Raw genomic sequence first — 23,698 nt, 5'->3', positions numbered from 1 at the left:
GAAATAACAAAATAGAAACAAACTACTACAAAAATACACAAAAAAATCAATAAAACAAAGAGTCAGTTCCATGAAGGATGACCCTCTTCACCCTTTCCTCATGTGGACTAGGTCAGTCTTGAGCTCTCTATGGTACCCACTGACTCCACTAAGAAGAAAACAACATAACTTAGTTTTTTGTAAAAGAAACCATGTTCAAACAGAAAAATAAAAATTTTACCTAAAACCAAGAGAGTGAGGAGGAGTAATAAAAAGAATCTAGACTTGATTTTAGGGAGGGTAGTACAGGAAGATGACAAAGATGGTAACTGTGAGGATGTCTTTACATCTACAAATTAACCAAATAAAGGTCTATTGTTTTTCTGAGGGCATGGAAGAGTCAGTTCCTTGACAAAATTAATAGGATTGGCAAGCCCTTAGCCAAATTAACTAAAAGGTAAAGAGAAAATTCAAATTAACAAAATTAGACATGAATGAGGGAACGTAAGAATAGATACCAAGGAAATCCAGAGAACCATAAGGACATACTTTAATAATCTGTACCAAATTAGAATAGCTTTAAAAGAAATAATTTTTCAATATATACTACCTACCAAAATTAAATTCATATCAAATAGGCAATTTATACAGACCAACAACTCCTAGAGAAATAGAAGCAGTCATTAAAAGTCTACTAACCAAATAAAGCACACAACCTGATGATTTTAGTACAGAACTTTACCAGACTTTCAAGGAAGAATTAATGCTCACACTCCTCAAATTCTATTTTATGAAGTAGAGAGGAAAAGAACACATCTCATTTGTTTTATGGGGCCACCATTATCCTGATACCCAAACTACATAAAGATCTAGCCAAAAAAGAATAGATACCAATTTTCCATATGAACACAGATGCAAAAATTTTCAGTAAAACATTTGCAGATGGATTCCAAGAACACATTAAACATATAATTCTCCATTATTAAATAGGTTTCATCTTATAAATGCAGGAATGGATTACCACATATAAATTGATAAACATAATCCACTACATGAACAGGTTGAAAGTCAAAAACAACATGATCTTTTCATTAGATACATAAAAGGTCTTTGCAACATGAAACTGAAAAGGTTCTGAACAGCAAAGGTTCTGGATATATATATATATATATATATATATATATATATATATATATATATATTGCATGTAATTGAGTTGTTAGCCAAGGGTTTTCCATGGGAACTCTCAAACAACTCAGACAGTTGCAAGTACTGTAGGTTGCTCTCCACAAACTGATGGCATGACCCTATCATTAGAACTAAGAGGCAACCTAAAGAAAGCACTGTTTTTGGTAGATTTGGGAACTTCTAATAACAGCTCATTTTGGAGTGAATGTGGAGTAAGTGACACACTCATCTATTGCTGGTGGGACTGCAAACTTGTGCAGCCTCTGTGAACATCAGTGTGGTGATTCCTTAGAAAATCTGGAATGGATCTACCTCAAAATTCATCTATCTCACTCTTTGGTATATACTAAAAGGATGGCACTTGCTCAACCATGTTCATTGCTGCTCTATTCATAATAGCCAAGAATGCAAACAACCTAGATGTCCCTCCAAAGAAGGATGAATAATAATAAAAAAAAGTAATGAATCTACAAAATGAAACATTACCCAGCCATTAAAAGAAATGAAGCCATGGAATTCACACGTAAAGTTATAGAACTTGAAAAAAAAGTCATTCTGAGTATGGTAACCCAAACCCAAAAAGAGAAATACAGTATGTATTTGCTTATACCTGGCTATTAGTTTAAAAACCAATGATAACCAAGCTAGCACAATCTATAGAGCCATAGAGGTTATATAACAAAGCTAGTACAATCTACAGAATCATAGAGGTTATATAATCAAGTTAGTACAATCTATAGAACTATAGAGATTATATAGAGAGTAAAAGACTATGTGGGTAAACGGATCTCCGTAGGAAAAAGAATATGATAACTCTGGGTGGATAGAGTGAGAGGAAGCTGGAACAGAACAATCAAGTGAGGAAAGAATACAGAAAGAGAGAGCTAAAATCAAGGAACATTGAGGGTCATATGAAAACATAATACAGTTGAAGTTTCCTAAAATATATACAGATATAAGACATTCTAAATGAAATGGTCAAATAACAAGAGGCGGATCCTCAACTGGAAATCTTTTGGCACTAGATGATCCTTCCAGTACTGGATATATATTTTGCACCTAATTGAGCTGTTAGCCAAGGCTTTTCCATGGGAACTCTCCAACAACTCAGACAGTTACAAATACTGTAGGTTGCTCTCCACAAACTGATGGTACGACCCTATTCTGAAGATGACACCTGCACTGCTATTTGAGACCTACTACATGGGGAAGTCAAGCTGGTGCCTATGTAGAACCTTTGCTCCTGTGTTCAAGCATCTTTCCTGCAGGAAGGTACCCTGCATGCTACCAAAAGTGAACTATAAATACCAACACAGATACAGACTCTTCAAACTTCAATCTGCCTGCAAGACATGGTACCACAATGGTTACATAAAGCTTGTGGGAGTATCCAACCTATATCTGATTTGACTTAAGGCCTACCCCTCAAGATGGAACCTATATCTAATCCTACTTGGTGACAAGAACTGAAGACTACATAATTGAAGGACCAAGCGTAAAACCAAATACTACTGTTTTACTAAAAGAACACAGCAATAAGATGATTCTTAATGACATCTTGTTATACCCATAAATCAGTGTTACAGCCATAGTTCAGTCACCATCAGAGAAGCTTCTTCCTGCACCAGATGGGAATAAATATAGAGACCCACAGCCAGGCATTATGAAGAGGATGAGAGACCTTGGAACATTCAGCCCTAAATGGAATGTCTCTATCAAATCCCTTCCCTCAGGTCTCAGAGAACTCTGCAGTAAAGGATGTGGAAAAAGCATAAGAGCCAAAAGGAATGGAGGACAGCAAGAAAACAAAATCCTCTAAGTCAAAATGAGCAACTTTCAGAACTCAAAGAAACAAAGGCAGCATGCGCAGGGCCTGCACAGGTCTGCAACTGCTGGGATCCTAGAGCAGAAAGAAGTGGACATGTCTCCAATTCTCACCTAGAAGCTATCTGCAATTAGTAACCACTTGCAAATGAAATTTGGTTTTCTTCAAGAGAGCTTTTTAGTTTGTAGGGAAACAAACTATTTTAGTAGTAGACCACAGGTCCAGCCGTAGATTGTCATTAGAAAGAGAATCCAAGGGCATCATTGGAGTTCCTTCTCTCTTAATATTGTGTTGGGGTTTTTATCTTAAATTATCTTAAATTTTTATCGTAAATTCTTTAAAAGAATTTACAGGTCTTTTGTGTAAACATTATAACTTCCAGTTTTGTGTTTTTACGGGATTTCTGAATGTGCTAAATGACTGTACGTCTGCATCTATCTCTTTATTTGGCCTTTGGTGGGCATCCTTCCCCCATCCCCCAGTGTGTTTATATTGTCATATTCTCAGATGGTAGTTTTTGTTTTATCTCTTTTTATCATTATACCTCAGCCTCCTTTTTCAAGGAGAAACGTTTTTTGGCCGCCCAAAGTGGGCCAGCTTAGGTCCCAACATTTTTTGGCACCTGAACTTGGGACCAGCTTAGGCCTCAACAGGGGTCGATCCAGATGGAAGGAAAGTTGGAGAAGGAACTGAGAGAAGTAGAGGGAGGAGAAACTGTAATTGGGATATATTATATGAGAAAAAAAATCTATTTTCAATAAAAGAAAAAAAATCCATGGCATAAAGATGGGAAATAACTTTCATCTGTCAAGAAAATTGCTTAATTATATTTGCTTTAAATTTTGGATTTATGTATTTTATTTTCCTTGTATGAGTGTTATTTATTTGAGGACTATGACTGTTTTGCTGATATGTATGTATGTGTATATGTGCATGCCTGGCGCCCATGGAGGTCAAGTGGATGTCAGATCCCTTGAAGTCATGGATGGTTGGTTTCTGTGAGTTCTTATGAGAGTTGCTTTGGAAGACTTTGTTTCCTTGGTCTCCTCCATTCCCTTTAACTCTTACACTCTTTCCACAGCCAGAGTTCCCCAAGTCCCGAGGACACAGTTGAGAGAGCTAGGAACAGAACCCTTAACACTTAGAGAACCCCCCTCTCTAAGTCCTGTTTCTGCTCCGTGGCTTATGAAGAGAGTCACTTAAACTTAAACATGGCAATCTTTTTTTTATTGGATATTTTATTTATTTGCATTTCAAATGCTATCCCCTTTCCCAGTTTCCCATGGGGAAACCTCTATCTCATTCCCCTTCCACCTGCCCCCCTTCCACCTGCCCCCCTCACCTGCCCACCCATTCCCACCTCCCCACTCTAAAAATCCCCCACACTGGGGCATTGAGCCTTCACAGGACCAAGGGCCTCTCCTGCCATTGATTTCTGACAAGGCCATCCTCTGTTACATATGCAGCTGCAACCATGGGTCCCTCCATGTGTATTTTTCGGTTAGTGGTTTAGCCTGTGGGAGCTCTGGGGTGTCTGGTTGGTTGATATTGTTCTTCCTATGGGGTTGCAAATCCTTTCAGCTCCTTCTGTCCTTTCTCTAACTCCTCCATTGGAGACCCTGTGCTCAGCCCAATGGTTGGCTGCAAGCATCCACCTCTGTATTTGTCAGGCTATGACAGAGCCTTGTAAACATGGCAATCTTAAAAATTGAAGTTAAGATCTGCATATGGTAGTGACCCTGATATGCTAATTTTCTGGACTCACTGTGGCATCACTCAGTACAATATTTTCCAGTTTCATCCACATTCCTTCAAATTTCATTATTTCATTTGTATAGTACTGAATAAAATTGCATTGTGTATATCTATCACATTTTGATAACTCATTAATCAGATGATGGATGAGGTAAAGAAATCATATCAGGACCTAGAACAAAGTGTATGAAATTGTTAGCCATTTGGATGAAAAATTCAAGTGCATACAGAAGAAGAATTCACAAAATAAGTTGAGACACTGAAAAAAATAAAAAGACCCAAATAAAAGTGCCGGACATATGAGTCCATCAATCAAATAAAATGCACCCTGGAAAATATAATTGATGAATAAGACAAGTAGAAAAATGAGTTTGACAATAATACACACATACTTACAAAACAAAAATAAACCCATAAGCCTGACCAAAGCTTTCCCATGTAGAATACATCTAAAACAAAACCTAAGAACCCACAAAGTGAAGGAAGCTTAAATAAAAGTTAAAGGCATAGACAATGTATTCAATGCACTTATAGCAGATTTCTAAGACCTAGAAGAAAAAAATGCATATTCAAATATAAAAGACATTTAGACTCCACGTAGACGTGACTGTGAAAGAACCTCTCCCTGATAGACTACTATAGTAAAGACAGCAAGGATAGCTGATCAGAACCCAATTAGCCAGGTAAGCATATAAAGATGCATTTCATGCTTGGAAAGTAAATCACCATCAACCAATGTTATTATATTCGATAAAATTATCTCTTAAAATTGATAACCCATAAGTCATCTCCAACTGTTAAACAGTTGCAAATGACAATTTAGTTTATTCCAAGGGAGTCTTTTTAGGGAAACAAATCACTCTTAAGGATAGGCCACATGACAACAGTCTCTATGGCATCTTTGGAGGCTCTTTGTCTCATTATATTGCACAAGAGATTTATTTTTTTAATATTTTTTACCTTATAGGTCATTTACATATATACTGGATTATAGTTTTGTGTTATTATGGGATTCCTGAGTATGTGAATGAGTGGGTCTCTGTGTCTATATCTGTTCTTTGTGCCTTTTCTTGGGTCCTTGGGAGTTTGCCTTGCTCCTGGGCCCCCGGCTGCTCTCACTTAGCTTCAGCCTTCCACAGCCCTTCCCAAGGAAAGGTTTGTGCCACTGGTTATGTAGCACAGGTAGAGGGCAGGCCTACAGGGCACAGAGCCTCAAGACATCTCCATATTCCTGAGATAGCGAAAGGCCAGAGGACATAGCCAGTAAAGCATTCCTTCTCAGACCCTCCTCCTTGCAAAGGTATTTAACATCAAGCCTACCCTGAGAATATGGGGTATAGCTTCATCCATTTTCTGCCATGACAATAAAGATCTTAAGACCATATCTTAAGACTATGGACTACCTCTGCTTTTGGGGGCCTACTGAGGGGAGCCGTGGAGAAAGTCTTCAACTACCAAGCTGCTGTCTAACATCCTGCTGCTGACTTCTCAACTTTCCAGCCACAGAGATGCAGCCAAGACCCAGCCAAGCGAGTCACCCTGACCAAAAGTCTCACTCCCCACAGGTGCTGCTGGAGCTCATCTTTTTCCTCCTTGCACCTTCAGCTGCAGGTCGATCCAGCCCATTTGCCACCCATTTTGGTCCTCCCATGGCCTCTCAGTGGCACCTGAGAGCCCTAGGGCTTGAGACCAGTCAGTCCCGGCTGCCCACTTGGCCCAGGGATCCCCAACCCAAGAACTCCGGCCCGCATGGGTCTCAGACTGTGCTCTCTCTAACCCTGGAGTGGAGCCCTCAGGCTTCTCACAGCCTGTCATCTGCCCAGTGCTTGTGGAATGAACTCAGTCGAATTCCTATGCCTCTGCTTCCCTGAGCTGCGGGCCCAGCCCCTTGGGGCAACAGATATGCAGGACCCACAATTCAGCCCAACAGGACTCACATCCACGTTCACACCACAGCCCAACACAAAAGTAGGTTCCTTGCCCTTTATAGTCAGCAGAATCATGTATCATGGATTTCCATATGGTTTCTGGTGGCAGAATAGGTCACAGGTTTCAGCACTTGCCACAGACCTCAGCATGGTCTTCAGTGGCAGAACAGACTATGGACTTTAACATGACCTTCTGTCATAGCACCGGCCACAGATACCATCATAGCCCTTGACAACAGCACAGGCCAAGGACATTGACATGACCTCAGGTCTGAGCTCAGGCTACTCAATCAGGCCCCTGGCAGCAGCATGTCCCATGGACATGGATGGGATCAAGCAGCAGCACAGACCATGGACATCCTCATAGCCTTGGGCATAACACAGGCCACAGACATCAACTTTCCCCTGTCTACTGTATGACCATGGAGACCTACATGAACCTTGGGCTTCAACACAGCCCAGGACAGTGGACCAAATATCCCAACGTAGCCTCCAGGGGCAGTATGGACCACAGAGGTCTTTCAAAAAGGCATAATCCAGAAACTGTTGTTGTTCAGAACTAGGTAGACCCTACAGTTAGGTATGAACTATGCACAAGCTCCAGGATACTACACACCACCCAGTTGGCCACACTCAGCAAGGGCACACTCAACTCACCCTCTACAATTCAATGCAGCCTTTTCTTACACCTGTCACCTACCAGCACTGTCACATCTCTAGTTCTGCCTCTCTCCACAGGCACTCACCACTGCATTTCTCCATCTTCCAGACTTTTCTTTCAACTTTTGAGAACTATTTAGTTCTATAACTCATATTAGATGGTCCTATAGGCATACTTTTTTGCAACCTACTTTGAATAATGGTTTAACCTCTCCTCTAGCCCCACCACACAGCAGAGGGAGTGGAAGAGAAAAGTTATTAGGATACAGAGGAAGTAGACCTGTTCAGCAATATTTCTTTGAGGGTGAGTTCAGTCTTCTTTGGCAGCACTTCAGTCCCATAGCAAACACCAACCATGACTTAGCAGCTACAGACCAGTCTTCTAGGTAGGCAGACAACAGGCACAAACCTGGTGTCATCTTTAAGATCATTTATAAACAAAAATTTATCATCCCCAAATAAAAATTTAAAATTTTATGGAGAAATAATATTTAAAGAAAATTTTAAAATGAAGGAGTTTTATGACAACTAAGCAAGATCTGAATAAAATATTTTTAAAAACACTGCACTTAGAGGAAAAGACAGCCTTGACTGAAAATCTAAGATATAATACATTTAATAAAAATAATAAATGAATAAAGCAGAGATAGTATTCCATAACAGAAAACAAACCAAACCCCTAAAACTAGTAAGAGAAGCATCTATCATAACCTAACTAATTAAAATGTCTAACAAAACCACAAAATAGCAAACCCTTTCAATAATAATCTTAAATGCAAACATAATTGACTCATAAAAAGCCAATATCTAGTTATAAGTCTAAGAAATATACACAACACTGGTAAAGACACACTAAACACACGGTAAAAATATGAAAGAAAATATAAAACAACCAAGAAAAACTAAGGGAAAAAAGCTGTTTCAATTTTTATACCAGTTATATCAATCTAAAGCTAAATAAGTCAGGAAAGACAAAGAAGGTCACTATGAAGTAATAGGAAAGTTCATCAAGAAAATTTAAAAAAAAAAAAGCATTGGAAATCATGACAAGAAAGTGGAAATTAAATGTGAAAAGTTAGAGAAAGTCATATCGTGTAAAAGAAAAAAAAAAAGGCACAATGATTTGCCACAAAATCAAGCTGCTATTTGGTGTCTAGATGGACTCAATAACATAAGAATCCAGGGTTCAAGTGCAGATTTTATTTTATTTTTGTCTTACCAAGCCAAAAAAAAAAAAAAAAAACTTTACAGATGTTAAAAGTTAATTATAAGCATGAATGGGTAATCAAGGGATTATGAAGCTTTCTTTCCATAAAATCTGAGAAAATAGCAGGTATGCCTCTCTGCCACTGCCAGACCACAGTTTTTGTTGCAGTTGTGATATGTCCTCTTCAGTTAGTAACTTACAGTAGACCAAATGTATTATCTCCCCATTCCTGTGGGCTATAAAATGAGATACAGGGTGACTTTTAGTCTTTGCTTAGATGTTCAAAATACTGAAATTAAGGTATGGGCTGTACTTCTTTCTCATGGCTTTGGAGGTGAGTCTGCCTTCGAATTCAATCAGGTTGTTAGAACAATTCTGCTCTATGAAGTTAGAAGGTGAAGGTCCCTCATCCTTTGCTAGCTACTATGTAGTTCTTCATTTCTGAATGCTATCCTGTGCCTTCTTTTATCCTGTCTTCTATCCATATTTATAGCCATTTATGCATGCTTTTGGACATGTAAGCCTTCTACCTTATCTCACCGATCTTCTCTTTTTTATGGCTCCTATGGTCGCATTTAGCTCACTTCAGTGGTCCAGGGTAATCTTCTAATTTTAAGGTCAACTAATTTGAAACGCTTAGTTACATTTACAAAGTTCTTTCACAGAAGTTCCTATTTCTGATTTAATAACTGGGGCCTAGGAATCTTGTAAAAGTGGGAATCTTTAAAATTATGCTAACCAGAACCAGTAGATGCTATTTGTTTTTCTTGTTTCCTATGTTATGTTACAGGTATTAGCCAAAGTTGACAAAGACAAAACATAGTGTAGATTACTGTTATGTTTCCTTGCTAGGTTGTGGAAAATTCAAGTATTAATGATTATTCTCTGAGAACACAGAAAAATGATACCTGCTGAGTTCTTTCAACCAATTCAACTGACAAAATTTCCTGTCATAATTCACCAAATTTTATTCTAATTCATCACTAGCTGTCACTGAAAAGTAAACCTTTTTATTTTCTATTATATTCATTACAATATACAATTACTGAATTTATATATTTCCACTGGGTACAACCATTTTTCACTTATGGGTCAATTAATTTGAATAAATTTATAAGTAAATAAGCTATTAATTCATAAAGATATAATTTCTACTAAAACAAAATAAATTATACAAAGATATATTTTTATATTTTAATAAAGAATCAGAGCATGTATCATTTTTAGCTCTCAAATTAGGTTATACTTTGTTATTTGACAATTTGATTACTAAGGTTATATGGCGACATTACATTGATGTTGTATCCACTAATTTTGGTATCTAAACTATCATCTCTAATCCCCTCATTGACATATGCATCAATTTGAAATAAAATAAATGGAAAAGTGAAATGATATTCTATTATTTGTTACTTTATAGTTATCAAGTTTGTTGGGAAATTATGAAAACCCTATGTAGTTCATTCTCTTCAACTGAATAAACATATATAATGTGCTGATACATATATCATTAGCTTGCCAATAAGAATTTATGGTAGGAATTTAAGCTTTTCCAAAATTGCTACTTGAGGCAGATGAATTGTTAAGTTCCAAATACTCACACCTTGTAGATACTTTCTATTCCTTACCTACCACCATATCTCCTGCACTCATAATACCTCAAAAGATATGGCATGCATGAGACCTTCAACTGTGAAGGGGTTCCAGTCCAGAAGAGAAAATGAGAGAAAGAAACAGTAGCATTGAGAAAATTAGTAACATTCAAGTGACATAAGACATGATATTCTCAACACGCATACTTATACACACGCATAAACACACATACACACATACATACATCTTTATTATTATTGTATATATGTGGATAAGTGCATGCATGCATGATACATGTGTGGCAGGCATAGAATACTATTCAGTTCCTGCCTTCCATGTTAGGTTTTGAAGATACAATTCAGATTTTCAAGTGTGCATAACAAGTGCTCTTACCCCTTGAGCCACCATCTCACTGGTCCCACTGCCTAAATTCTTAAGTGTTTAGTGCAAGAAAGTCATGCTCAGTCCTTCTGTGTTAGTTAGGTCTATTTTCACAGTACAAAGCAGACTAACTGGGACACAGATAATACAGTTCCAAAATCAGAACCCTTAAACAAAAGCAAGCAGATGCTTAGAACAAATGAGTCATTCAATCAAAATTTCTTTAGGTTAAAAACAATATAGATGCTACCATGCTACCAAACAGTATCTGCTAAGAACACATATCTACAAGCAGCCTTCATCTTTGTCCCATTGTGAGTTTTTCAGTGCACATATGAATCCAGAAGAATAGTTATTCAATGCAATCTTTTCCTTTTGTCTCATGAGCACAAATCTAAAGATTCTTTTTTATGCCAGTAGATTGAAAGTTCACTGGAGAGAAGAACTATGCTCTTTTCGATGGTACCATTGGGCCCTGGGGAAGTATTAACATAATGCAGATGTTCAATAAAGAGCTTTTGGAATAATATGGAAACTAAGAAATCAATATTTATTTTTCCTGATTTCAATATAAACAGCTATTCAAACCATAAAACTGCAAAAGCATGATTTATATAGTGATCATTAGGGATTTCCCATATTCTTCAATGAACTCTACATGATAAATAATCCAACTCACTATCACATGAACCCTGCCTAGTCTTATAACATGGATGTGTGTTTTCATATCCTGGAAGAAAAGCAGCATGAGGCAGACAGAGAAGTGCTGGGGATCACTAAAATAAAAGCCCAGAGATAAACAAAGTAATTATACCAAGGGACAAAGTTCTTACTTAGTCCTGTTGTATCTTGTGATGCCTTATTCAGTTGATATCCCTTGTCAGCCTGCACTTTTCTAAGGAGAAACAGAGAAAAGGTGGATGTGGGGAAATGAGGATGTGGTGGGGGCTAGGGATAAATGTGGAGAAAGGGAAATTTGTGGTTGGGATGTATTATATGAAAGAATTTTTTAAAGAGTATAAAACAATTACAAAGAACCGAAAATCTGAAAGCTCGGACCTTTAGGTGCTCTGAACATAAACAACACAGGAATAATTCTTTTCTTTTTTAAGGAGAAGAAATGCCAAGAAAACACTGAGAGCAAACAAAATTCCTCCAGATGAAAGAATTAGATACAATTTCAGGTAATCTGTGTAGCTAAAGCTCTAATAGAAAGGCTGCTGGCTGAAAGCAGAAGGGGCTCTCAAAAAGCTACTTCAACACTAAGAAAGAATTCTAGGAAAAAGAGCAATAGGGATGCCTCGTGGTCTGTGAAGAACAAGTGGAAGCCAGAAAATAGAGAAGGCTGCTTAGAAAAAAGAAGATTCCTTAAGGGAAGATATGGGTAAAATGAAATTGGAGGAGTAGAATAGTAGAGGTAGAAAGGCTGAAACAATGAGGAGAATGGAAATATCAAAGAGATCACATGGTGGATGGAGAGGTAACCCAAGGGAAGAATCATAAAAAACCACACAAAGTCTACTGTCTCACAACACAATGAAAATATAATGGAAGAGAGTAGATTCATGTGATGTAAATGATCTGTGGGGAATACTAAAGGTTAAAATATTAAGTATGGATAAGAGGTGGGGAATGGAGGAGGAGACAACTTGGGGATTAGTCAAAACTAAGAATGTGTGCAGAAGACTTATGGAAACCCATTAGTTAGAATAAAAATTTCAGCATAAAACTTAAGAAATTAGTTTTTCTGGATGTATCTTGCACAGGTAGACAATGTGGCTCCAAAAAGACATGAGTTATGAAATACAAATTACAGTGCAAAGTGTGAAGTTTTCCCTTAGAAGTTATTGTGCAGGGAGGCCCTAGAAGGATCCAAAATAACAAACACTATTACAACTGCTTACCATAACTGGATAGTCAGACTCCAACATTGAAGATACCACATACTTTAACTATAGGACATAGAGAAATCAATTGCAAACCAACCAGGATACTATCTTACTGCTAAATAGCTTTCATAGTACTCAAGATGCTATGTAGAATTCAGAGTAAAAACATCAATAATTTTACCCAGCACTGGACCCTACATGGTATAATAACAACCTGCAAGCCAAGATGTGTCTACTATTGCAACAGTGGCATGAAGGTTGTTTGGCAAGGAGCCACTATGCTTTCTGATTAGATATGAAGCATGTTCTGTAAGTCCATGTCTGGGCCTTGCCCCTGGAGCAGTTACAGGTGTGGCTGCTGTGTCACATGTGCATTAGTAGGTGGCATAAAGGAGATAGGCTACATCTGTGCTCAGTGTTCTGACCTATAAATACCTGAATGATTAGTAGGCTAACATTCCATAAAAAAGCAAGCCTTCGATGGCCACCAATCTGATGCCAGGCAGGCTCATATAGGCTCCCAGGACTTGAGCATGCCAGAGACTAGAGAAACCCTGCCTGGGACTGAGGGCCCTGGGCAGTCGTGATCCCAAAATAGACAACCCTCACAAGAGGCCACTCTGTCAGGACATGGGAGAAGCAAGCCAACACAACCACAAACTGGCGCCATGGGTCCTGGACAGGGAGCTACCCTGAGATGACCACCAGTCTGGCACCACACAGGCCTTGAGGGAACAGAACATGTTCAATATGCCTCCTGTCCTGTGCCATAATGCAGGAGAGGGGTAGACCACTCCTGAGATGATACCAGACACTCAGAGACCCTAGGCAACACCAAGAGGGGCAAGTAAGTGGTGGAGAAATGGAAGATAAAAAAATTAAAAGGATGTGAGCACAATGAAGAGAGATAGAACTGGAGAATTTAGAATAGTGAGGAACAGCCTGATATGAGTCATCAGTAATGTCACCTGGGACTATGATGGGGTCCTGGCCTGTACTGCCATCAGGGGCCACATCTGGGCCTATGGCTCTGAAGCATCAGGGGTCTGTTACCAGCAAAGCCTAGGCAAACATTCTTGTCTAAGCTGCCACCCAGGAGCATGTGCATATCTGAGGGGTATGTAGACCTAGCCCTAGCCCTCAGCTGGAAATCAGGGGAGAGATGTCTTTGGAAGTATGAGAGTAGAAGAGCTCACCCTGCTCTGAGCCAGCTATAGTATTCAGGAGAGCAGGCCTGCACATTACAAGTGTTTCAGGTAATCCTCACTAGGGATATAAGAGCGGAAGATTTGGGCCTACCACTTGTCTCCTGAACAGTGACATGAACAAGGGAGAAATAACCTCTTTCTCCCTCAACCCTCACCATGTGCCACTTGAGGCAGGCACGAGACTTTGCCCCGAGGTCATGAGAGCAGAAAAAGCTGTCCCTGTCCCTCACCAGCTGCAACAGTCTGGAAAGCAGGCCCTGAACCTCACCAAGGCAGGATAGAGCTTACCCTTGGGATTTGCTAGTGACCTGGCCACAAGGCCATGAGAATGGGAGAGCTGATGAGATGACTATCTCAGATCCTCTCAGACCCAGATTTTGAGTTGGTCCACACTAACATCTACTCCATCAATGAACTGCTGGGGTGCATGATGAGGCTGGTCCTTCAGATTGAAAACTATTGAATCTCCATGACACAGGACAACAACAGGAGCTCCAAGAATGGTCCTACTGAGGAGGTTCCAGTACTGATAGAGTAGCCAGCGGCCTCATACCAGACATACAAGTCATTGCAATCAACATTTTCAAACAAAGAAGTGTGAACAGAAGGGTACAAGGTAGGACACACTGTGACACACTATAGCTTCCACAACAAGATTCTTAGTTTTTTTCTCTGTTCATAGAAAGTTGTAAGGGTGGAGTGAAATATGAGAGGAAGGGAAGAAGAGTGGGATTGGGATACATAATGTGAAATTCACAAAGAACCAATATAAAGTGTTTTTAAACGTTCATGGCTGGGGAGGTCATAGGCTCTATGATAGGACCGGCTGTTGCTAATTTGTTAAATGGTCATGTAGCCAAATAGATTTTTAAATACCCAGGGTATCTTCAATCTTACTCAGAGAAGATTCTTTGGCATCGGGCAACCATCAATGAAGAGACTAATAACTGGCTGAAATGCAATAAGAGATTGCAAGTGCAATAACTATAACATAATTATCGATGACCCCAACCATCAACAAGACTCCAGAAAAGTTACAGAAACAGTGCGAATAATGAAAGGAGACGAAGGATGGGAAGAGCTGTGTGAAGAGTCTTCAGTCAATGACATGGCCATTGTACCCTATAGCACAAACATCCATGTTACCTGGACAAGAGTTACACAAGATCAAGCCAAGCAAAATTTCAGCATAAGTGGAGGAGGTCCCACTCCTTACTGAAGAGGCTATTGGCAGTTTGTAGTGTTCTGGGATAAAGAAGATCTCATACTAAACACATATGAGATGCACAAATAGAACTTAGTGAAATATTACACATACAACAAAGACATGAAATTAAGAAGAGAATGTGTTGTGATACATAGTGAATTGAAAGTGTAATGCAATATATATAATCATAGATCAGTGTATGCAATTGTTAATAAGACAATTCAAATAATAATAAATTCTGATCATTTGGCTAAAATTCAAATTCTAGGCACTTAGACAAAAAAAATTTAAAATGTTATTTAAATTGCTGCCCAGAAGGAACAGGACACTGTAGTAATTTGCATCTGTATAAGTTATTCATCAACTTAAAAAATCACAATATTTTCTGTAAATTATGAGAATACCAAATCTAGAGCCTCTTTACTATTAGTATTTCTAATGCCCAGGAAAGTAATCTATAGAATTCAGGGATATGCAGTAACATAGAACATACTATCAACAGAAAGTAACTAAAAACTCTGTTGTCTAGTTAAGCAAAATGAGACAAAGAAAGACAACATGGGACCAAGTTTAGAATTCAAACATATGTGATTGTAAAACTGTTGGGTAGTTTCATCAATACATTGAAGATGACAATAAAAACATAATCACAAAACTGAAGTTAGATTTATGGAATGCATCCAATTTAGAGACATGAAGTAAACAATATCATCTGGCGATGTTGTGTGTATACTCACTGTGTTTATGACTGAAGCACAGTTAGGAAAAGGGAGCGAGAATGGCATGAGCAGAACTGCCTAAACCATCAATTAACACTCTACAGAACTGCTGAAAAAAGTGAAGTTCCTATTTAAGAAGCACAATTAGTAAGAGTAGGATGAAATTTTAGAATCTCATGTGTAAAATCAAATGGCGTTCCATACATAACAAAAGAAGTTATTTAGGTATGTAAATGTCAACACAAACAGAAGTGAAGACCATGTTCATGGCACTGAAATATTTTTAGAGTATGAAAAATTTGCAATCCATTAAAATACATTTCTATAATTAAGTCAAAATAAAACATTTTCAAAAGAGAAAAACAAAATTTGTCACCAGCAGAAGTACCTTGCATGTGTTACTAAATAAAATTTCTGAACTTAAAAGAAATGTTACCATCAGGGACTTGGAGGGGAATAGAAACACTTTATATAGCAAACATAATAGCAAATATAAGAATCAATTTAATATCATTTAAAACATAAGACTATCTGTTGAAATTATCATATGTCTATTGATTGTGGATGTAATACATCTGCCCTCTCCAAAAATGTATTAATACTAAACTGTTGTTTAATATTCATCCTGTTTCATAATCTATGGATTTATCTCATGTAAGAATTGAACATAGTAACAAGGTATCTAGATCATCCTATAAAGGCACTCCCAAAGAAGAAAACCATAATCTGTGACAGGAATAAAAATATTAGAACTAAAAAAAATTTGTTTTTATTTTGCTGGCCAGAATATTTTAGATTTGGAGTAGATTATGTGTTTTTATAGATTTCTTTTTAAAATTTTATGCATTTCTTTTTATTTTATCTGAGTATGCACCTGTGTATATTGTGTGTGAAAACCAGAATAGGGCATCAGATCCCTTGGGGCCAGAATAATAGGTGATTGTGAGCTGCTGGGTGTGGGTACAAGGATGGCAATTCAGGCCCTCTGGCAAAACAACAAGCACACTTAACTGCAGAGCCATCTCTTGAGGCCCAGGATTTTACCTCTGAAAAGCCTGTATACATAATGCATTAAATACTATCCAAATTCCTTAATCCATTAAACCTCTTTTGAACATTTTTATTTTTGAGATTATACCATAATTATATCAATCCGCTTTTCTTTTCTCCCTTCAATATGCTACTCTTTTAAATTCATGACCATGTTTTCATTAATTGTTGTTACATTCATATATGTATATAGATATACATTTCTAAATATAACTTACAAAGTCTATATAATGGCATTTTATGCATGTTTTCACGGGTGATCATTTGGTGTTAGGTGGTTGATGGATGTACTCTTCCTTGGAAAAGACCATTTCTCCCACTAGCTGCATTCCTAAGTTACATGTAGTTCTTTGTGTAGGTTAGAAGCCTTGTGGGTTTTTCTTGTCCACATTAGAATGTCTATTGTTTTTGTACTTGTTCAGATTATGCATAGACACTCATATTGGTGATACTTTATAGGTATAGGTTCTGACATTTCTAGAAGATGCAAACTACTTGATCCTTTGGCTTTTACCAAAAGAAAATGAATGTGCTTATTCTTTTTGAAGTGATACTATCATTTCAAAGATGTATTTGAACTTCTGATAGTAATACTACTTTATTCAAACGTAATGCAGTATGCTTTTAAAACTGAATACTACACTTCCATCTCTGCACCTGAACCTTATTAGATTTCAAACACTGGCTAGAATGATATTTTAATGCTCTAATAGATTTCCAAGCTCATTTCTAAAATCTCAAGACATTGAATGCATGATGAAAATCTTATTTTGAAGCACCAGCAAATTATTTCAAGAGTAAGTTAATCAAAAATGTCATTAATATGTGAGCCAAGGATTGTGAAATGGAGTCAAGATTCTAAAACTATTTTTAATAAATATTTTCAAGGAGTTAATATCTAAAGTCAGAATAGTACTTTTCTTAAAATCACTATTATGGATTATTCACAACTTAATCTTAATTGTATTTATAAATGATTCACAACTTCCATTAGGATCTTCAGTCCATTATGCCAGGGGATAACTAGCCTCTTTTGCCTGGGTTACTTTTAGTATCATCATCTCATTTTAAAATGCAAAGCCCTGAGCCTGTACAGCCAGGTGATGGAAAGTATCAAGATTATCTCTACTCTGATTCCAAAGAGTGATTTTAATTTATTTATTTACTTTATAGCCCAATCATAGCTTCCCCTTCCTCCTCTGTTTCAACCCTCACTTCTCATCTAATATACCACCATCCTCCTGTCTTCCGTTTCTTCTCAGAAAGAGCTCTGAAAAAAGGAAGCTTCCCACGGATAGGAACGTGCCTTGGCATACCAAGTTCCCGTGGAACTCTGCTCATCTCCTATTGTAATAGATAATACAGCCTAGTGAGGGAAAAGGGAAAAAAGACTGGAGAGTCAAATACAACTCCTACTCCTGCTGATTTAGACCAACTCATATGATGTATTTAAAGGCATCATTTGGAGGTAAACTGTCCAATTTTATCTCTTCCATTAGACTATAAAAACACTGGGCTGGGGTTGGGGGAGAACACAAAAAGGATTATTGGTATTTTTAAAAGAGATGGAAAGCAACAGGTTTAGAGTGTCTCAGGTTACCTAGCTCAAGATACAGAGTGGGATAGTATCAGAGTAAATAATATACTCTTTAGAGAAAGATGAGCCACTATGTGTGTGAATAAAGCTGGGAGAAACAAACACACACATGAAAGAGTCCCTGAGAACATTGAAGAGTAAGGAGAAAACAGCAAATAAATAATTTATAAGACACTGCAATAAATAAAATCTCAGCAGCCAAGTCAGTCAGTATCAACATCTGACATGACACAACTCCTAATAACCTCACTGTGTTGTAGGAGTAGTTGGTCCTATTTGTGAAACTGGTTCTTTGTTCCAATAAAGTTAGTTTGTCCCTAACAATTATTAACAATTCTAAACAAAAGTATATTTGCTTCATAGTGAAAATATATGAATCATATCTTGCTTATCACATTAACATCATTTAGAAATAGGAACATCAGCTGTTTTTGAGTACTAGTCTATAATAAACTTTAATAAAAATATATCACTTAGCTCTTAGATCCATCCTACTCTTAAATTAATTCTGTGAGTGTAGTATCCTCATTTCTGCTCTTGAAGTTCAGAGAACTAGGATACAAAAATAAGATGCTCATTATAATCCACAAGTCTGATATTTATGTTTATGTAAACCTTAAGTATCTGCTTGGTTTAAATGATCTCTATGGTAATATCCATGCCTGGATATTTTATTGTATTTATTAAGGAAAGTATCATCTATTTCTTTTTAAAGAAAAGTTATATTAACTCAAGCCAATGTGTTAACATTTTTCATGTTGTATGGAAACAAACTAATTGAAGGCATGTATGGAGTTGAATTTTGCCAATTCTAAAGTAAGGTAATCCCTTAATTACTTAATGTAAATTAAACACACAATGTTGAATAAATGAAGTTCTTTAAGTAACGAATAAAGAACTAAATGGAAGTCCTACCCCCAGTGATACCCAAAACGCTAAGAAGCAGTTCATGGATCTTTCTAGTAATTCTGATTAGAAATGAAATTTGTCCCACCAAAAGTAAAGACATTCAACTATCTAATCTGTGTGGTGTTGACATGTTCAGATTCATAATCTCCCTAAAGAGTCCAAAGAGTTTTCATCTTCTGAAATGTTAGCAAAATAGACATGTTGGGGTGCCAGGAATTCAGGCAGGAAAAAATCTTGTGCTACATTTAGAATCAGAAGTATTTTAAGGGACAAAATAACGCATACGTTTCATGTATCAAATATCAATAAAGATGTTCTGTCTCTAATCAATTACATGGGACAAAATAAGGGTTAAACCAATATAAAAATAAAGCTTAACAGGAAACTAATATGTTCAAGAATTTAAATTAATCTGTTTATTATGAAAATGAGTATGACAAAGAAGTAATTTCAGAAAGGAATCTAAATTTTAGGCTAGAACAAGGAAGTAGACTTCAGACATGAAAATGACTTTGGGCTAGGACAGGGAAGTAGGCTCAGATATTTTGGTCATCTTGATAAGCCCTTAGAAACAGTGATCAGAGGAGTTGTCACGGAATTTTGTTTATTGCCTTGCTTGCTCTTTGACTATTTGTGTTTATTGTCTTGCTTGTCCCTTGACTATTTGCATCTATTGTATTGCTAGACCCTCAACCTAGAACTGCCCTTAATACTTACATGTAATTAAAATAGTATAAAAGCAAAAGGGAGGCAGAGGGATGGGATAGGGGTGTTCTAGAGAGGAAAATGGGGAAAGGGGATGACAGCTGAAATGTAAATAAATAAAATATCCAATAATAAAATGAAAATGAGTATGAGTGTTCCAGAAAAAAATGAAAAGTTTAACTGCTATATTTATGTAGGTATACTATAATAGTCAGGGATATAGTCAAAGGAAGAGAATCGAGATCACTGTAGATTTCTAAATATCTGCCTGCTGAGGCATGATCAACCATAGGTCGGCTATAAAGTGGGCATGAGGATGCAGAAATAGGGGAATTAATTTTAAAATGTGGTATATATGCACAGTAGGCTTTTATTTGGCCATAAAATAGAAAATCATCTCATGTTCAGGATCATGGGTAGAAATGTTCAGTGAAATAAACATGAATTACTTGACATAGTGATGGTGTAGACTATGAAATTCATTATGAAATTTATTGCATAACTGAAAAAAAAAAGTTCAAAGCATTTACCAGAAATGTTGCCATTGTGATCCCAAAATGGAGGTGAAGCACTAATCATCCCGTTTCTTCTTGTCCAACCAGGTAGTAGGGTCTGGTCTTCTATCATGCTACAGAGCCCATCCTCAAAGTTGCATCTCCCATAATTCCAGCCTAAGGAACAATAGAGGAAAATTACCTTTCACATCTTCCTTTCTCCTTGAGTTAAAGAATATAGCAGATTCAGAATAAGAAAGGCTAACAGAAAAGGACTATGTTTCCCTGCTCTAACTCTACTAATGCAAACCTTTTTGCACACAGCATTCTAATAAATGACCAATGCACAAAACTCTGTACTCTCAAAGGGAAAAAATATCTCACTGAGTCAGGAGATTTAGGATATTCTGTGAATTTGAGTCCCCATTAAGTGAGTGACTTGACCAAACCCTTCAACCACAGGAAGTTTTGCCTTCACTCACAAGGTTAGAAAGAATAACAACCATCCTGCACATCTTGTAAGCAGGACACATTTTGAGTGAAAGTTTTATGGGTGGGTTGCTGTCCTTATCTCTCCACTGGGAGTCCTGCCTGGTACAAGAAATGACCATTTTAGGATCCATATCCCACACTACTAGGAGTTTCAGCTAGAGTTGTCTCAAGTCTCTGACATGTCCTAGAGATTGCCCTCACTTGCTGTTCTCCCATCTCTTTCCCCTCCTCTCCCTATATATGTTTTACACTCTCCCATCTCCTCCCATCCCCTCTTCCACCAGTTCTTTCCTTCCATAGACCTCTAGTTATTATTTTGTTTATCATTCTAAGAATGATTCAACCATCCTCCTCCCTTGTGTCCTCCTTGTAATTTGGCTGTTTTGTGCAGAGGGGTCAGGGAGGTTAGCAACAGGTGACAAGCAAAGAGGGTCTTCCTCTTTTCAAAAGAGAAGAGAAAAGTGGAATGGGAAGAAACTTGCATGAGGGGGTACTGGGAGAAGAGAAAGGGCTGCTATTGGGTTATAAAGTGAATAAATAAATAAATAAATCTATAAAATAGTAAAAAATTTATCAACAGACCACATTGTCTCCCTCAAACAACTACTGTGAGGATCTAGTGCCATTATATACACAATGATATTTTACAACCTTGGGGGTCCCATAAAACATAAGGGTTAATATGACATTTACATCTTTATCTGAATATCAATTTGTGTGGACCTGGTGACAGAAGAATTTCAGGTTTCAAAAGATCAATCATAAAAATCTCCATGACTGAAAATCAACCATGTATGGGATGTATCTTTGGAACTAAGGATATAGCTTCTTGGTTGAATCCCAGCATTGGGGTAAACATTTATGCTTTAATCATGGCAGAGGCATTTTTGGACCCCTTTCTATTCATATACATCTGAATGAAGAAAGTGTGTGTGTGTGTGTGTGTGTGTGTGTGTGTGTCCTAAAAAATACATAAGCCACTATTCTTTATTTTACTATGTAATGTCAGGAAATATCATATCCTAAGAGTTAAAGTTCTTAAATCCAAATAGCTCCTTTCCAGGTTGTAAGCTTCACAGTAATGCCCATCTTTAAACCTTCAAACAGCTTCAACTGGGTTACAGGCCTTTACAACACCAGAGACTGCTCTTTGCTGAGCACCATTCCCCCTTAGTTGCACTAGCCACAGAGGAAGTGCATGTGCATGCAGGTTTTCAGATAATGCCTAACAACTCTGTAACAAAATAACACAACTTTTACCTAATCACTTTCAGATGAAAATATGATTTAGTTATAGTCATGTATGTGGTGCATTCTCTTGATATCTTTCATGAGAATGAGAATGTGATGTTGAAGCATCTCTTGTCCCAGTGCTATGTTTTATTACCTTTGCTCCTAGCTGCCTTATTTTGGAAAACTTGGCTAAAGAGCAGTGTTCTGTTCCACTAGAAGGAATCTTCAGTACTTTACATTAATCATTCCTTGCACAGTTTATATCCTCAGCAGCTTCAAGAAACTGGCAATTTTTTTCCATCTTTAAAAAGAGGAATCTGAGGTGATATCTTCTAGATATTAAGAGACTTTGATAAATTAGAACAGCTATTAAGTGATAGGTCAAGATTAGAAAGCTGTCTTGTTACTTTCAGTTCCTAAACCTCTACTCTACGGTCTAATTAGTGTACTTCCCATCCCATTTTTATTAAAGTGACAGAATAAAAGATCACTAATTCTAGCCAACCTAAAGGAACCACCCTTTTATAGACAATTGACACTATTCTATCCAAAAGGAAAATAAATGTATTACTCTATGAGTTGTGCAAAGTTAAAGAAATGAGTTTATAAGGCCTTTGAAATATTTAGGTTATCTGGTTGTACAAACACTGAATTAAATTATACTGTCAGTTATATAAAGGCACAGGGGAGAACTGAGAGCTAATTGAAGTAGTCACATTATATGTGAACGGCAGACTATAATATATTCATTTATGAAACTATATGCTAGGATATTCACAGAACTATGAAATCACCTAACAGTACGTTTCTCACAACATATCCTTGTCATTAAGCAGCACAAAAGTGTGTGCTATCTAATCGACTCTGCGTGAATTTGCATAAATCTCTATCCATTTTTCAAATTTTATTTTGGTTTCCAACAATTTTTACAATGATCCATAATTAAAAACTTCTTTAATCTCCATATTTCAGCACTCATGTGTATAAATGTGCACACATTCTCACAGAGGTGACAAACATTGGCTTAATACCAAATTACCTTCAATACAATTGCTGAGTTGATGTTCTATTTGCAAAGTTCTTTGTTCTTTTCCGTATGTAGGTAATGATGATTTCTTGGAGTGTTAAAACTTGAGAAAAATAGCTAAATAAAACATCTTTTCCCTCTGAATAGTCTCAACGGGGGTTCTTTTTGTTATAAAATGAATCTAATCAGCACGTATTTTCAACTAATTTTGTTTGAAAAAGCAATCATGAGCTACTGGATTATTCAAAGGCATCCACATTTTTCAGAAGTATTCATTTTCCCACCAGTATAGAATTGCACATTTTAAACCATTTTTGTAAATTTCATAAAATTGTGGCTGTTTTGTTTTCTAATTCAATATGTGACTTGGCATTCAAGTCTGAAACTATTTGCTATAATAAAAGCTGCCACTACGAAGCCTGCTGCTAATACAGCTACCATTACATTGTGTGGATTTAATCACATTTGGACAATGTAATGAACAATGAAGCACGTGGGCATTTTGTTGAATTCTTGTATTTTCTTTTCAACTTATGAAATGCATCATTTTACATTTACTTTTATGACCCAGAAGGCCAGAGTTAAACTAGTAAAAGAGGGAAAATTCTTCTATATGCGAAAGGGTTCTCAAAAACCCTAATTATCTTGTGAA

The 23,698-nt window shown here is 37.1% G+C and overlaps 1 protein-coding gene and 1 non-coding gene across 2 annotated transcripts in view; one reads left to right on the top strand and one right to left on the bottom strand.

Annotated features, from left to right (window-relative positions):
• Nucleotides 1-23,698, bottom strand: part of Malrd1 (MAM and LDL receptor class A domain containing 1) — a 665,455-nt gene that overhangs the window by 612,845 nt on the left and 28,912 nt on the right. The window contains exon 2 of the mRNA XM_034509650.2: nt 20,331-20,471. Coding sequence (XP_034365541.1) covers nt 20,331-20,471 — 141 coding nt within the window. The remainder of the gene's footprint in view (nt 1-20,330; nt 20,472-23,698) is intronic.
• On the top strand, nt 12,733-12,864 carry LOC117714439 (small nucleolar RNA SNORA17). Its single transcript, XR_004607524.1, has one exon. It is a non-coding gene; the product is annotated as a small nucleolar RNA SNORA17 (small nucleolar RNA).

This window comes from Arvicanthis niloticus, chromosome 8 (assembly GCF_011762505.2).
Source record: "Arvicanthis niloticus isolate mArvNil1 chromosome 8, mArvNil1.pat.X, whole genome shotgun sequence".
Lineage (NCBI taxonomy): Eukaryota > Metazoa > Chordata > Mammalia > Rodentia > Muridae > Arvicanthis > Arvicanthis niloticus.
Note: the sequence above shows the minus strand (reverse complement) of the source record. Positions and strands in the feature narration are given on the sequence as shown.